At 37.6% G+C, this 15,447-nt stretch overlaps 1 protein-coding gene across 1 annotated transcript in view; it reads right to left on the bottom strand.

Annotated features, from left to right (window-relative positions):
• Positions 1 to 1,010: 1,010 nt before the first annotated feature.
• The window catches only part of C9H8orf88 (chromosome 9 C8orf88 homolog), a 31,312-nt gene continuing 16,875 nt past the window's right edge, over positions 1,011 to 15,447 (bottom strand). Inside the window, exons 5-6 of the mRNA XM_004011845.5 lie at positions 11,676 to 11,782; positions 1,011 to 1,818 (exon numbers count right to left, since the gene is read on the bottom strand). Of these exons, the coding sequence (XP_004011894.1) occupies positions 1,795 to 1,818; positions 11,676 to 11,782 (131 nt within the window). The 3' untranslated portion in view covers positions 1,011 to 1,794. The remainder of the gene's footprint in view (positions 1,819 to 11,675; positions 11,783 to 15,447) is intronic.

Here is a 15,447-nt window from a genome sequence, read left to right as displayed (position 1 = left end):
CAAAGAACAATATGAATAGAGATATACAATGATTATTTAGATACGCTATATGTATGTACAAAGGCAAAGAGATAATAAACAGTCTGCAGTCTTATTTTGATTATATGCAGTAAGAAAGGATCAAAAGAGTTTGAAACCTTGGGGACTTTTGATATACAGATCTTCTTGAAAATGCTGGTTATAAATGATTACGAAAATACAAACTATAGCCAATCAATATATTGTTCTGGCCAGTCCATTTCAGTAGATTCAGAAAATACATCAAATCCTTTGGATACTAGGCAGTTTCCAAGTGGAATGGTAGTATGACTTCAAAAGGGTTCTGCCCTCAGTAACAGTGCTAAGTAAAGGGCACTTTAGATTCCAAATTGGAATAGGTTCTATCACGTTTTTTAAGTAGAGTCAACAGCCTTTAAGAATAGATAAATAATAAGGCAAACCAAGTTAATTATATGGTAAACCTTTTTAATTATTTTTTGTTGACATGACCCTAGCTCTTCTATAAATTACATGTATTTTTATGTATGTATGTGACAGTGTGTGTGTATCATACACATATAAATACTAGAACCTATGATATAACAGAAATAATAGGGCAAAAACAAGTGAAAAAAATTGGACCATAGGTTTAAACTCATTTTTAAGTAAACCAATAAATTTATGGCTAGTGAAGGCTTTTTTTTTTCCTATTTAAAGAGCAATCTTTTTCTGGGGAACAAAACAATGAAAAGTAGTATAATAAAGACCAAGATGGGAAACTTTGGACTAAAGTTTGAATCTGGGTAACAAGCCCAAAGACAAGTGAAGAAAAAGGTCATGGTTTTAGGAGTTCAGCATTCAGTTTAAGATAAACTTTCTGACAAATGATGTCCTTGGATTCCTTGCCAATGGACCCAGGGATCTGAGAGATTCAAACCAGGGAGAGTTTACACTTACCTTTATATCAGCAATTTTCAGTATCTGTGACACTGTGCTGGAAATTTTTTTTTTTTAAAGAATAATATCCAGAATGACAAATTGTATATTTATTGTATAAAATTTCTAGGAGCTAAAAGTTTAAACCCCCAGATTCTTCATCCGTACATATTCTTGCTATAAGAAATTACAGAATTGAAAAATTTAATGCACCTCAATTACTTGCAAATGCCTCAATTATTCCTCTTTTGGAAATAAAAGAATCTTAGACAATGTTGTTATTATCACAAACCTAGAGATCAATCATATATTTGAAAAGAAATACCTCTTATAATATTCTACCTCCTGTCATTGAGAACTGTTCATTGAACATCCTGAATTATTCTAAGCCTCTATGGAGATTGTAAAGATCCTTTCAAGTGCTAGTATGAAATCAGTGGGAAACAAAACAAAAGCAACTTTAAAGCAACAAGAAATTATGTATCATATATACATCGTAGCAAATACTTTATATTTGTGAATCTTTACAGCTTACATTTCCATTCCATTATTACAAGTGATGAAAAACAAAAAATTGCAAGTAGCATTCAAATTATAAATACACAGTCTTCCCATTTCACTAACCAAATTCTTACTTTTCAGTGTTACTTCCCAATTTATGCAGGAAACTGCCTACAAAGCTGAAACTGATTAGAAAATTTTTAAGGTTTAAATCTCTTTCTCATTTTAGGAGAAACCAAATACCCAACCATTGAAATTAAAAATAAATTGAATTGGCACAGTCATTACAGTTATTGTTACTAGATCCACTTCATTTGCAGGTGTCCAAAATAGAAAATGAATAATTCTTTATCTTCAAATACATATGTTCTTAAAATGCTACTTAAAGCTTTGGTTGTTTTCCTGTAATAAAGAAGAAAATGTTAATTTACCAATTAGGTTGAATGAATGTAGCTTTCAATAATTATTTTATTGAACAAATTCTGTGGCTTATTGTTTGCAGATCTAAATGCATGTTTCTATAGAAACTATTAAAGTAACTGGAATTTGTCAAAAAGAAAAACAATTTTTTCATAGAAGAACATATGCAATTCATTTTAAAATAGATTATATTCCAAACCAGTTCTGTTTCTGCAGTACCTAATTTTTTAACGACATTATTAATGCAAAAAACAAAAGTAAACTCAATTTCAGTGTATATGATTTGTCCAAAATAATGTGATCCCTGTAGGTTCCAAGGCTGGGTTGCTTCAGGCCAAAGAGCTAACAAGGAGGGACAGCAGCCCCAACCATCAGCAGAAAAGCAGATGAAAGCTTTAGCGAGCATGGCCCCTGATAACCATACCAAGACCCAGTTCTACCCACCACTAGTCCCTCCCATCAGGAAGCTTGCACAGCTTCCTAGGTAGCCTGATTCACCAGAGGGCAGAGAGCAGAAACAAAAAGAACTACAATCCTGCAGCCTCTAAAACAAAAACCATAACCACAGACAGTTAAACAAAAAAGGGAGAGGATCATAAACAGATGAAGGAACAAGACAGAAGCTCTCCAAAAACACCTAAATGCAGTGGAGATAGGCAACCTTTTAGAAAAAGGATTCCACGACAGTGAAAATGACCTGGGATCTGGGGAAAAGAATGCAGGCAAAGTTTGAGAAGATGCAAGAAATGTTAAACAAAAGCTCAGCTGGGAAAGGATCTGCCTGCAATGCATGGGACCTGGTTTGATGCTGGTCGGGAAGATCTGGAGAAGGACATGGCAAGCCACTCCAATATCCTTGCCTGGAGAATCCTATGGACAGAGGAGCCTGGCAGACTACAGTCCATGGGGTTGCAAAGACGCAAACATGACTGAGCAACTAAGCAAAAGCACTAAAGAACAAACAGAGATAAATACAATAACTGAAATATAAAATACACTAGAAGGAAACAATAGCAGAATAACTGAGGCAGAAGAATGGATACGTGAGTTGAAAGATAGAATGGTGAAAACAACTGCTGAGAAGCAGAATAAAAAAGGATGAAATAAATGAGGACAGTCTCAGAGACCTCTGTGACAATATTTAACATGCCAACATTCAAATCATAGGGGTTCTAGAAGAAGAGAAAGAGAAAGGCCTGAGAAAATAATTGAAAAGATTACATTAAAAAAACTGCATAACATGGGAAAGGAAACAGTCAATCAAGTCAAGGAAGCACAGAGAGTCCCAAACAGAATAAACCTGAGGAAGAACACATTGAGACACATAGTAATCAAATTGACAAAAATCAGAGACAAACATTAAATATTAAAACAAGAGAAAAAGGAAATATATACAAGAGGAACTCCCATAAGGTTATTGGCCGAATTCTCAGCAGAAACTCTGCAAGCAGAAGGGAGTGGCATGATATATTTAAAGTGATAATAAGGAAGAAACTACAACCAAGAATAATCCACCCAGCAAAGCTCTCATTCAGAGCTGATGGAGAAATCAAAAGCTTTACAGACCAACAAAAGCTAAGACAAACAAAATGATAAACAAAAGCACCAGACCAGCTTTGCAACAAACGTTACAGGAATTCCTCTAAGCAGGAAAGTACCAACTTGAAAAAAAAAAACTTGTGGACATATGTACTGTTATATTAAAACTTCCTTAAAAACTAGGAATAAAACCACATGACCCAGCAATCCCACTACTAGACATATACCCCGAGGAAACCAAAACTGCAAAAAGACACATGTACGCCAATGTTCACTGCAGCACTATTCATAATAGCTAGAACATGAAAGCAACAAAGATACCCATCAACAGATGAATGGATAAAGAAGCTGTGCTACAAGTAAGCCAGAAAGAGAAATATAAATATCATATACTAATGCATATATATGGAATCAGAAAGATGACACTGATGAATGTATTTCTAGGGCAGCAATGGAGAAAGACATAGAGAACAGACCTTAGGGCATGGCAGCAGGGGAGGAGGGAGAGGGTGGGATGCATGGAGACACCAACAGGGAAACTTACATGAGCATACGTAAAATAGATAGCCAATGGGAATTTGCTGTATGCTCAGGGAACTCAAACAGGGGCTCTGTAACAATCTAGAAGGGTGGGATGGGGAGGGAGACGGAAAGGAGGTTCAGGAGGGAGGGGACAGTGTTTACCTATGGCTGATTCTTGTTTATGTTTCACAGAAAACAAAATTCTGTACAGCAATTATCTTTCAATTAATTAAAAACAAAACAAACCAAAAAAACTTCCTTGTGCTCAGCTGCTCAGTTGTTTGAACCTCTGCAACCCCATGGGCTGTAGCCTGCCAGTTTCCTCTGTCCATGGGATTCTCCAGGTAAGAATACTGGAGTGGGTTGTCATTTCCTATTCCAAGACCTTCTGGAAACACAAAGACACAAAAGAAAAAGCTACCCAAACACAACATTAAAGATGGTCATCAAACCACAAGAGAACAAAAGAGGGGGGAATATAAAAGGCCTACAAAAACAAACCCAAAATAATTAAGAAAATGTCAAAAGAAATACACATATTGATAATTACCAATAAATGTAAATAGATTAAATGTGCCAGTCAAGAGACAAAGCCTGGTAGGGTGGATACAAAAACAAGACAAGTATATATGCTGTCTATAAGAGACCAACCTCAGATCTAGAAACACAAACATAGGGAAAGTGAGGGGATAGAAGGTATACCACACAAATGGAAATCAAAAGAAAATGGAATTATCAATTCTCATATCAGACAAAATTGACTTTAAATCAAAGACTTATAATAGACAAAAAAAGGTACTTCCTAATGATAAAGGGATCAATCTAAGAAGAGGTAACAATTGTTAAATATATGCACCTAACACAGGGGCACCTCAATATATAATGTAAATACTAACATCCATAAAGGAAAAAAATTGACAGTAACACAATAATACTGGAGGACTTTAACACCCCACTTTCATCAATGGAGAGATCGTCCAGACAGAAAATCAATAAACACAGGGTTAGGGATACATTATACCAGAAACATTTAATTCATATTTATAAAACTTCCTATCCTAAAGCAGCAGAATACACAGAAGCAGAAGCTGAAGTGCACACAGAACGCTTTCCAGGGCTGACCACATGCTGAGCCATGTGAGGTGAGCCTTGATAAACATAAAAAGATAAAATCATATCAAGTATTTATCCAATCACAGTTCAGTTCAGTCGCTCAGTCGTGTCCAACTCTTTGCGACCCCATGAATCGCAGCACACCAGACTCCTGGAGTCTACCCAAACCCATGCCCATCGAGTCAGCAATGCCATGCAACCATCTCATCCTCTGTCATCCCCCTTCTCCTCCTGCCCTCAATCTTTCCCAGCATCAAGGTCTTTTCAATTGAGTCAGCTATTCACATCAGGTGGCCAAAGTATTGGAGTTTCAGCTTCAGCATCAGTCCTTCCAATGAACACCCAGGACTGATCTCCTTTAGGATGGACCGGTTGGATCTCCTGGCAGTCCAAGGGACTCTCAGGTCTTCTCCAATACCACAGTTCAAAAGCATCAATTCTTTGGCGCTCAGCTTTCTTTATAGTCCAACTTTCACATCCATACATGACCACTTGAAAAACCATAGCCTTGACTAGACAGACCTTTGTTGGCAAAGTAATGTCTCTGCTTTTGAATATGCTGTCTAGGTTTGGTCATAACTTTCCTTCCAAGGAGTAAGCGTCTTTTAATTTCATGGCTGCAGTCACCATCTGCAGTGATTTTGGAGCCCAGAAAAATAAAGTCAACCATTGTTTCCACTGTTTCCCCATCTATTTGCCATCAAGTGATGGGACCAGATGCCATGATCTTCGTTTTCTGAATGCTGAGCTTTAAGCCAACTTTTTCACTGTCCTCTTTCACTTTCATCAAGAGGCTCTTTAGTTCCTCTTCACTGTCTGCCATAAGGGTGGTGTCATCTGCATATCTGAGGTGATTGATATTTCTCCCAGCAATCTTGATTCCAGCTTGTGTTTCCTCCAGCCCAGTGTTTCTCATGATGTCCTCTGTATGTAAGTTAAATAAGCAGGGTGACAATATACAGCCTTGATGTACTCCTTTTTCTATTTGGAACCGGTCTGTTGTTCCATGTCTAATGCTAACTGTTGCTTCCTGACCTGCATACAGGTTTCTCAAGAGGGCAGGTCCGGTGGTCTGGTATTCCCATCTCTTTCAGAATTTTCCACAGCTTATTGTGATCTACACAGTCAAAGGCTTTGGCATAGGCAATAAAGCAGAAATAGATGTTTTTCTGGAACTTTCTTGCTTTTTCGATGATCCAGCGGATGTTGGCAATTTGATCTCTGGTTCCTCTGCCTTTTCTAAAACCAGCTTGAACATCAGGAAGTTCATGGTTCATGTATTGCTGAAGCCTGGCTTGGAGAATTTTAAGCATTAGTTTACTAGCGTGTGAGATGAATGCAATTGTGCAGTAGTTTGATCATTCTTTGGCATTGCCTTTCTTTGGGATTGCATGAAAACTGACCTCTTCCAGTCCTGTGGCCACTGCTGAGTTTTCCAAATTTGCTGGCATATTGAGTGCAGCACTTTTACAGCATCATCTTTCGGGATTTGAAATAGCTCAACTGGAATTCCATCACCTCCACTAGCTTTGTTCATAGTGATGCTTCCTAAAGCCCACTTGACTTCCAATCACAGATCACAACACAATGAGATTAGAAGTGAACCACAAGAAAAAGAACTATAAAAAAATACAAACAGAAGGAAGCTAAACCATATGTTACTAAACAAACAATGGATCACTGAATAAAGCAAAAAAAAGAAATAAAAAAATGCGAAAGAAAAATGAAGATGAAAGCACAATGATCCAAAACCTATGGGATGCTGCAAAGGCAGTTCTAATACAGAAGTTTATAGCAATACAATTTTACCTCAAGAACAAGAAAAATGTCAAATAAACAACCTAACCTTACAACAATTAAAGAACAAACAAAACCTAAAGTTAATAGAAGGAAAAAACCATAATGATCAGAGCAGAAATAAATGAAATAGAGACAAAGAAAATAATAGGAAGGAACAATGAAACTAAATGCTGATTCTCTGAAAAGATAAATAAATTTGATAAACCTTTATCCAGAGTCATCAAGAAAAAAAAAAAAGGAGAAAACTCAAATCAATAAAGTTGGAAATGAAAATGAGAAGTGACAACTGTCACCACAGAAATACTAAGGATCATAAGAGATTACTGCAACCAACTACATGCCAGTAAAATGGACAACCTGGAAGAAATGGACGAATTCTTAGAAAGGTAGAGCTTCTCAAGACTGAACCAGAAAAAAAAACAGAAAATATGAACAGACCAATCAAAGAACTGAAATTGAAACTGTCATTAAAAAAAAAAAAACAAAAAACTTCTAACAAACAAAAGTCAAGGACTGGATAGCTTCACAGGTGAATACTATCAAAAATTTAGAGAAGAGCTAACACCTATCCTTCTGAAACTGTTCCAGAAATTGCAAAGGAAAGAAAACTCACAAACTCATTCTATGAGGCCACCATCACCATAATACCAAAACCAGACAGACACCGTAAGAAAAGAAAATCACTGATGAACACAGATGCGAAAATCCTCAACAAAATCCTAGCAAACACATTAAAAGGATCATACATCATGACCAAGTGGGATTTATCCCAGGAATGCAAGGATTCTTTAGTATACACAAATCAATCAATTTGATACACCATATAAGAATAAAAACCATACAATCATCTTAATAGATGCAGAAAAATATTTTGACAAAATTCAGTACCCATTTATGACAAAAACTCTCCAGAAAATGGGCACAGATTGAATATACCTCAATATAATAAACACCATATATGTCAAACCTTCAACTAACATCGTACTCAATGGTGAAAAGTCGAAAGCATGTCCTCTAAAACCACAAGTAAGACAAGGATGTCCACTCTCACCAATTTTATTAAACACAGTTTTGGAAATCTGAGTTACAGAAATCAGACAAGAAAAATAAAGGGAATTCAAATTGGAAAAGAAGTTAAACTTTTCACTGTTTGCAGATGACATGATACTATACGTAGAATATCTTAAAGATTCTACCAAAAAACTACTAGAGCTCATCAATGAATGTGATAAACCTGCAGGTTACAAAATTAATACACAGAAATCTACTGCATTTCTATATACTAACAATGAAAGATGAGAACAAGAAATTCAAGAAACAATCCCATTTATCACTGCATAAAATACTTAGGAATAAACTTACCTAAAGAGACAAAGGCCTGTATTCTGAAAACTATAAGATGCCAGTGAAAGAAACTGAAGACACAAACAGAAGGAAAAAATATACTATGTTCATGGAATGGAAATATCAATACCATCAAAATGACTATACTACCCAAGGCAATCTACAAATTCAATGCAATCCCTCTTAAATCACCAATGGCATTTTTCACAGAATTAGAACCAAAAATCTCAAATTTTGTATAGAGACATAAAAGACCCCAGATGGCCAAAGCAATCTTGAGAAAGAAAAACAGAGCTAGAGGAATCAGGTTGTTGACTTCAGACTATATTACAAAACTATAGTAATCACAACAGTATGGTACTGGCACAAAAATAGAAAAATAGATCAATATAATAGGATAGAAAGCCCAGAAATAAACCCATGCATCTATGATCAAGTAATCTATGACAAAGGGGATGACTATACATTGGTAAACAGACAGTCTCTTCAACAAATGATGTTGGAAAAAATGGACAGCTACATGTCAAAAAATAAAATTAGGTCATTCTTTAACACATATACCAAAAAAAATCTCAAAATGGATTAAAGACCTAAATGTGAGACCAGACAGAATAAAACTCCCAAAGGAAAATATAGGCAGCATACTCACTGACATAAATCTCAGCAATATCTTTTTCATTCCATCTCCCACAATAATGGAAATAAAAACAAATATAAACAAACGGGACCTAATTAAACTGAAAAGCTTTTGCACAGCAAAGAAAACCATAAACAAAGTGAAAAGACAACCCCAAACTGGGATAAAATATTTGCAAATAATGTAACTAACAAGGGTCTCTAAAATGTACAAATAGCTCATGAGGCTTAATGTCATCAAAGCAAACAACCCAAAAAAAAATGGGCAGAAGACCTAAATAGACGTTTCTCCAAAGAAGACATACAGATGGCAAACAAACACATGAAGAGATGTTCAGCATCACTTGGTAATTGGAGAAACGCAAATCAAAAATACAATGAGATAACTTCACACAAGTCAGAATGGCTATTATCAAAAATCCACACTAAAATGTTGGTGGGAATATAAATTGGTACAGCCCTAATGGAGAACAGTATGGAGGTTCCTTAAAAGACTAAAAGTAGCATCTGGTTTCATCACTTCATGGCAAATAGATGGGGAAACAAAGGAAACAGTGACAGACTTTATTTTCTTCAGCTCCAAAATCACTGCAGATAGTGACTGCAGCCATGAAATTAAAACACGCTTGTTCCTTGGAAGAAAAAGCTATGACAAACTTAGATAGCATATTAAAAAGCAGAAACATTACTTTGCCAACAAAGGTCCACAAAGTCAGAGCTATAGTTTTTCCAGTAGTCATGTATGGATCGGAGAAGGCAATGGCACCCCACTCCAGTACTCTTGCCTGGAAAATCCCATGGACGCAGGAGCCTGGTAGGCTGCAGTCCATGGGGTTGCTAAGAGTTGGACACGACTGATGCGAAGAGTTGACTCACTGGAAAAGACTCTGATGCTGGGAGGGATTGGGGGCAGGAGGAGAAGGGGACGACAGAGGATGAGATGGCTGGATGGCATCACTGACTCGATGGACCTGAGTCTGAGTGAACTCCGGGAGTTGGTGAAGGACAGGGAGGCCTGGCGTGCTGCGATTCATGGGGTCGCAAAGAGTCGGACACAACTGACTGAATTGAACTGAACTGAACTGAGCGACTTCACTTTCACTTTTCACTTTCATGCACTGGAGAAGGAAATGGCAACTCACTCCAGTATTTTTGCTTGGAGAATCCCAGGGACGGGGGAGCCTGGTGAGCTGCTGTCTATGGGGTTGCACAGTTGGACATGACTGAAGAGACTTAGCAGCAGCAGTAGTAGCATGTATGGATGTAAGAGTTGGACCATAAGGAAGGCTGAGTGCTGAAGAATTGATGCTTTTGAACTGTGGTGTTGGAGAAGACTCTTGAGAGTCCCTTGGACTGCAAGGAGATTAATCCTTTAGATTAATCCTAAAGGAAGTCAACCCTGAATATTCATTGGAAGGACTGATGCTGAAGTTGAAGCACCAATACTTGGGTCACCTGATGTGAAGAGCTGATTCATTAGAAAAGACCCTGATGCTGGGAAGGACTGAAGGAAGGAGAAGGGGATAACAGAGGATGAGACAGTTGGATGGCATCACCGACTCAATGCACATGAGTTTGAGCAAGCACTTGAAGATGGTGAAGGACAGGGAAGCCTGGCGTGCTGCCGTCCATGGGGTTGCAGAGTTGGACACGACTGAGCAACTGAACAACAGCAACAACAGAGGTACTATATGACCCTACAGTCTCACTCCTAGGCAAACATCGAGAGAGACACATGGTCTCAAAGGATACATGCACCTTGACGTTCATGGCAGCACTGTTTACAACAGCCAAGACATGGAAACAACCTAACTGTCTGTTGATAGAGGAATGGATAAAGATGATGTGGTACATATATACAATGGACTACTACTCAGCAATTACAAATAATGAAATAATGTCACGTGCAGTGACATGGATGGGCCTAGAGACTGTCATATTGAGTGAAGCAACTCTGACAGAGAAGAAGAAATATCATATGACATTCCTTATATGAATCCAAAAAGAAATGATACAAATGAACTTTACAAAACAGAAACAGACTCACAAACTTAAGGAAAAATTTATGGTTGCCAGTGGGGTAAGGATGGGGTAAGGGATAGTTAGGGAAGTTGGGATCGACATGTACACATTGCTGTATTTAAGATGGATAACCAACAAGGTCCTACCATACAGCACAGAGAACTCTTCTCAGTGTTATGCGGAGGCCTGGATGGGAGGGGAGTTTGTGGGAGAATGGATACACGTATATGTTATGGCTGAGTCCTTTTACTACCCACTTAAAACTACTGCAGCATTGTTAATTGACATATAGGCAATAAAATGTTTCAAAAAAATAAAGGCAAAGAAACAACAAAGTCATGTTGCAGAACATGTTGTCCTATTGTATAAAACAAGTAACTGAACAGGACAGACAGCCCATAAACAGAGCACACATAAATATAAAAATAGATGGCAGGTCTATCCTCTTGCTAGATATTGCTAGGATGACTGGATATCCATGCAGTAAAAAATAGAACTTCACCTGTATCTCATAATATATAGTAAAATCTCCTGTGCATGTCACAACCTATAGTAAAAGTAATTATAAAAGTTAGTTGAAAAACAAAACAATAAGACTTTTAGAAGATAACATAGGATCTCCTTCCATGACCTTTCAACAGAAAAGTATTTCCTAAAATGTAATTCCGTCCTATTTCTTGACAAGAGTGGTAATTAGTTACATAATTGGTCATATATTTAGATTTATGTACTTTTCTGAATTACATTTCATAATTAGAAAGATTAAAAATGTTCAAAAGGCAAATATTTTAGAATTAAAATAATATGAAAATCTCTAGTATATATTTAGAATTAAAATGGTACAAAATTAGAAAATTACTTACTGGTTTTTGAAGTACAATGGGGTGATCAGGCAGAAAGTCTGGTTTTTTTCTGCAGATGGAAACACTTGAGAGCTTCAACAGGAAATCTCTGCTGTATTTGATTCTCTCTGTAGATATGGAACACCAAACATAATGTTATAAAGCACAGAGTCTCTCAGAACACCTTTGACTCATTTCTTACTGGATGTCAGTTATCAGTCCATTATTTTGTAAAATAGTAAGTAGTTTTTACATAAAAGAGAAGGGAGGGGAAAAAACTGACAAACATCTACTGCCTCCAATTTTCCTTTTACATGCAAACAGCCAATTAACCATGGAAAAATTTCAGAAAATTGGAAGCGCATGGCTTCTTTAATCTGGTTATTCACAAGTAGTAGAGAAATCTTATAAAATATAGCAAGTAATACCTATTGGGCAATTCATATCCTGCCAAAATGGAACTCTAATAAGCCTACCTTTATTTTTTGTATTAACTTATGAACAATTTATATAACCAACATGAATTCAAGAAACATCTATTGTATACCTACTGTGAATCAAGGACTATTTGAGATAATGGTGACAAAGCTACAAGATAGGATCCCTAACTTTAAGGGGAAGAATGATTCAAATATCTGCAGATTTCTCATCAGAGACTACCACAATCTTGGTCTATATTAGACATTTGCTGGGCCAGAAATACTGGAGCTGTAATTTTTAAAATGCTAACAGAAAAGGATTGGCAACCGAGATTTCCATATTGTGAAATAATAGGAAAAATATATACTACTCTGGTTCCTGGTACAGAGATTCTTTTCTTTGTAATTTCCTAAGTGATAAGAAAACTAGGAGCATCTTTCGTTCTAATATTTGTTACTTGACTCTGGGTTCCTAACACAGAGCTCCTAAATTCCTTAAAATTTTCTGGGTGATTTGGTGTTCTGTTCTAATGAGATGATTCTTGGTGGGATCCTGGGTAGTGGTTGGTCAGCTGGAAGACAAAGCAATGATGAGAAGCATGGACCTTTCAGCCACACTCCTATATCCTGTGAAGGGGACAGGGGTTGGAGACTGAGTTAAAGATAAATTGTGCCTATGTGATGAAGCTTCCAAAAAAAATCCCCAAATTACAAGGTTTGGGGGCTTCCCTGGTGGCTCAGTATTAAAGAATCCACCCATCAATGCAGCAGATGCAGGTCTGATCCTAATCCAGGAAGATCCCACAGCCCGCAGAGCAACTAGGCCCGTGCACAGCTATTGAGTCTGTGCTCTGCTCTAGAGACCGGGAGCCACAACTGCTGAAGCCCGTGCACCACAGAGCCCGTGCTCAGCAACAAGAGAGGCCCCGCAACTAGAAGCCCACGCACTGCAACTCGAGAGTAGCCCATGCTTGCTGCAAACAGAGAAAAGCCCATGCAACAGTGAAGACCCAGCACAGTGAAAAATAAATACATAAAAATTTAAAAACAAACCTGTTTAAGAAAAAAAGTGCAGGCTCTGGAAAGTTTCCAGGTGGGTGAACACATCCATATACCAGAAGAATGATATTATCAAATCTGTGGGAAAGAAACTCTTGCACTTTGGTCCCTTCAAGACTTTGCTTCATGTATCTATTTGGCTATTCAGTTGTTTCCTTTTATTTTTAAAAATTTTGTGGTTTTAAACTGGAGGATAATTATGTTACAATACTGTGATGGTTTCTACCATATATCAACACAAATCAGCCATAAGTATACATATGTCCCCTCCCTCTTAAACCTCCTCCCCACCTCCATTACCATCCCACACCTGTAGGTTGTCACTGATCATGGGCGCTGGGTTCCCTGCATCATACAGCACATTCCCACTGGCCATCTATTTTACATATGGTAATGCATATGTTTTAATGCTACTCTCTCATATCATTCCACCCTCTCCTTCCCCCACTGTGCCAAAAAGTCTGTCCTTAAAAAAACTTGGCTTGAAACTCAATTTTCAAAAAACTAAGATCATGGCATCCAGTCCCATCACTTCATGGCAAATAGATGGGGAAACAATGAAAACAGTGCCAGACTTTATTTTTGGGGGCTCCAAAAATCACTGCAGATGGTGACTGCAGCCATGAAATTAAAAGACTCTTGCTACTTGGAAGAAAAGCTATGACCAACCTAGACAGCACATTAAAAAGCAGAGACATTATTTTGCCAATAAAAAGTCCATCTAATCAAGGCTATGGTTTTTCCAATAGTCATGTATGGATGTGATGAGCTGGACCATAAAGAAAGCTGAGTGCTGAAGAATTGATGCTCTTGAACTGTGATATTGGTGAAGACTCTTGAGAGTCCCTTGGACTGCAAGGAGATCCAACCCATCCATCCTAAAGGAAATCAGTCCTGAATATTCACTGGAAGGACCAATGCTGAAGCTGAAACTCCAGTACTTTGGCCATCTGATGCAAAGAACTGATTCATTTGAAAAGACCCTGATGCTGGGAAAGATTGAAGGTGGGAGGAGAAAGGGACAACAGAGGATGAGATGGTTGGATGGCATCACCAACTTGATGGATATGAGTTTGAGTTAACTCCAGGAGTTGATGGACAGGGAAGCCTGGCGTGCTGCAGTCCATACAGTCGCAAAGAGTCAGACATGACTGAGCAACTGAACTGAACTGATGGTTGCACAATACTGTACATTTATAATAGCTTAAATGATGAGTTTTACTTCAAGAAAAAAGATACCTAAGAAATGCAAAGAGGATGTCTCCAGACAAAAACAGTAAAATTCATTCCAAGACAACAGCTTTATAGTAGTACTGAAGAGGAATTAATCCATACTGGAACCGGATAATGGAGTAGTCTAAAAGAGAAGTCATTTCCAGGGAAAAAAATACCAATTCATACATTTTACCATAAGGAAAATATAGGTAAGTGTGGCAGAGTTGCTGGAGCAATTAATGGGCAAAATTAACAATAGTTACATAGAAAAACAAGGTGAACATGAGCTCCAGAAAAAAGGGTGGATTTTATGAAACAGGTATGCACTTTTCAGTTGCTGCTACTGCTGCTAAGTCGCTTCAGTCGTGTCTGACTCTGTGCGACCCCATAGACGGCAGTCCACCAGGCTCCCCTGTCCCTGGGATCCTCTAGGCAAGAATACTGGAGTGGGTTGTCATTTCCTTCTCCAATGCATGAAAGTGAAAAGTGAAAGTGAAGTCGCTCAGTCGTGTCCGACTCCTAGCGACCCCATGGACTGCAGTCTACCAGACTCCTCTGTCCATGGGATTTTCCAGGCAAGAGTACTGGAGTGGGCTGCCATTGCCTTCTCCACTTTTCAGCTAGGCTACTGCAATTACACAGCTATATATAATATAAAGAGTGATGATACTCTAACTGAAACTCAAGTAACTATATGGTGGAGAGGGGGTAGATAGAAGGGCTGAAGAAATGAGGGGACTGATGTGGAAGATATAAAGTCTCATCTTCCAAAAGAGGTTGTCAAAATATAATATAGAAATGAAAAATATAGAAACAATGTAAATATTTTATTTAGAATATGGAGTTAAGTACTAGAAGAAAATGTTAACAGGGTTTAATTACATGTAAATTATATATATAGATTCAAAAATTTGGAAATGACATTAATAAAAAATCTTTATTTTATTAAAAAGTTGCTGGGGTGGGAGAGACTATTGGTTTTTCCCAAGAGCAGTTCTTCCTTTTTGCTTCAGTGATAGCTAGCTGGTTGCAGAGCTAAAGATCACATTTTCCAGTCTGCTTTGCACAGCATGACTAAGTTCCAGTCAAGGAGACATTAA

Source organism: Ovis aries, chromosome 9 (assembly GCF_016772045.2).
Source record: "Ovis aries strain OAR_USU_Benz2616 breed Rambouillet chromosome 9, ARS-UI_Ramb_v3.0, whole genome shotgun sequence".
Lineage (NCBI taxonomy): Eukaryota > Metazoa > Chordata > Mammalia > Artiodactyla > Bovidae > Ovis > Ovis aries.
This window is presented reverse-complemented; position numbering and strand designations above follow the sequence as displayed.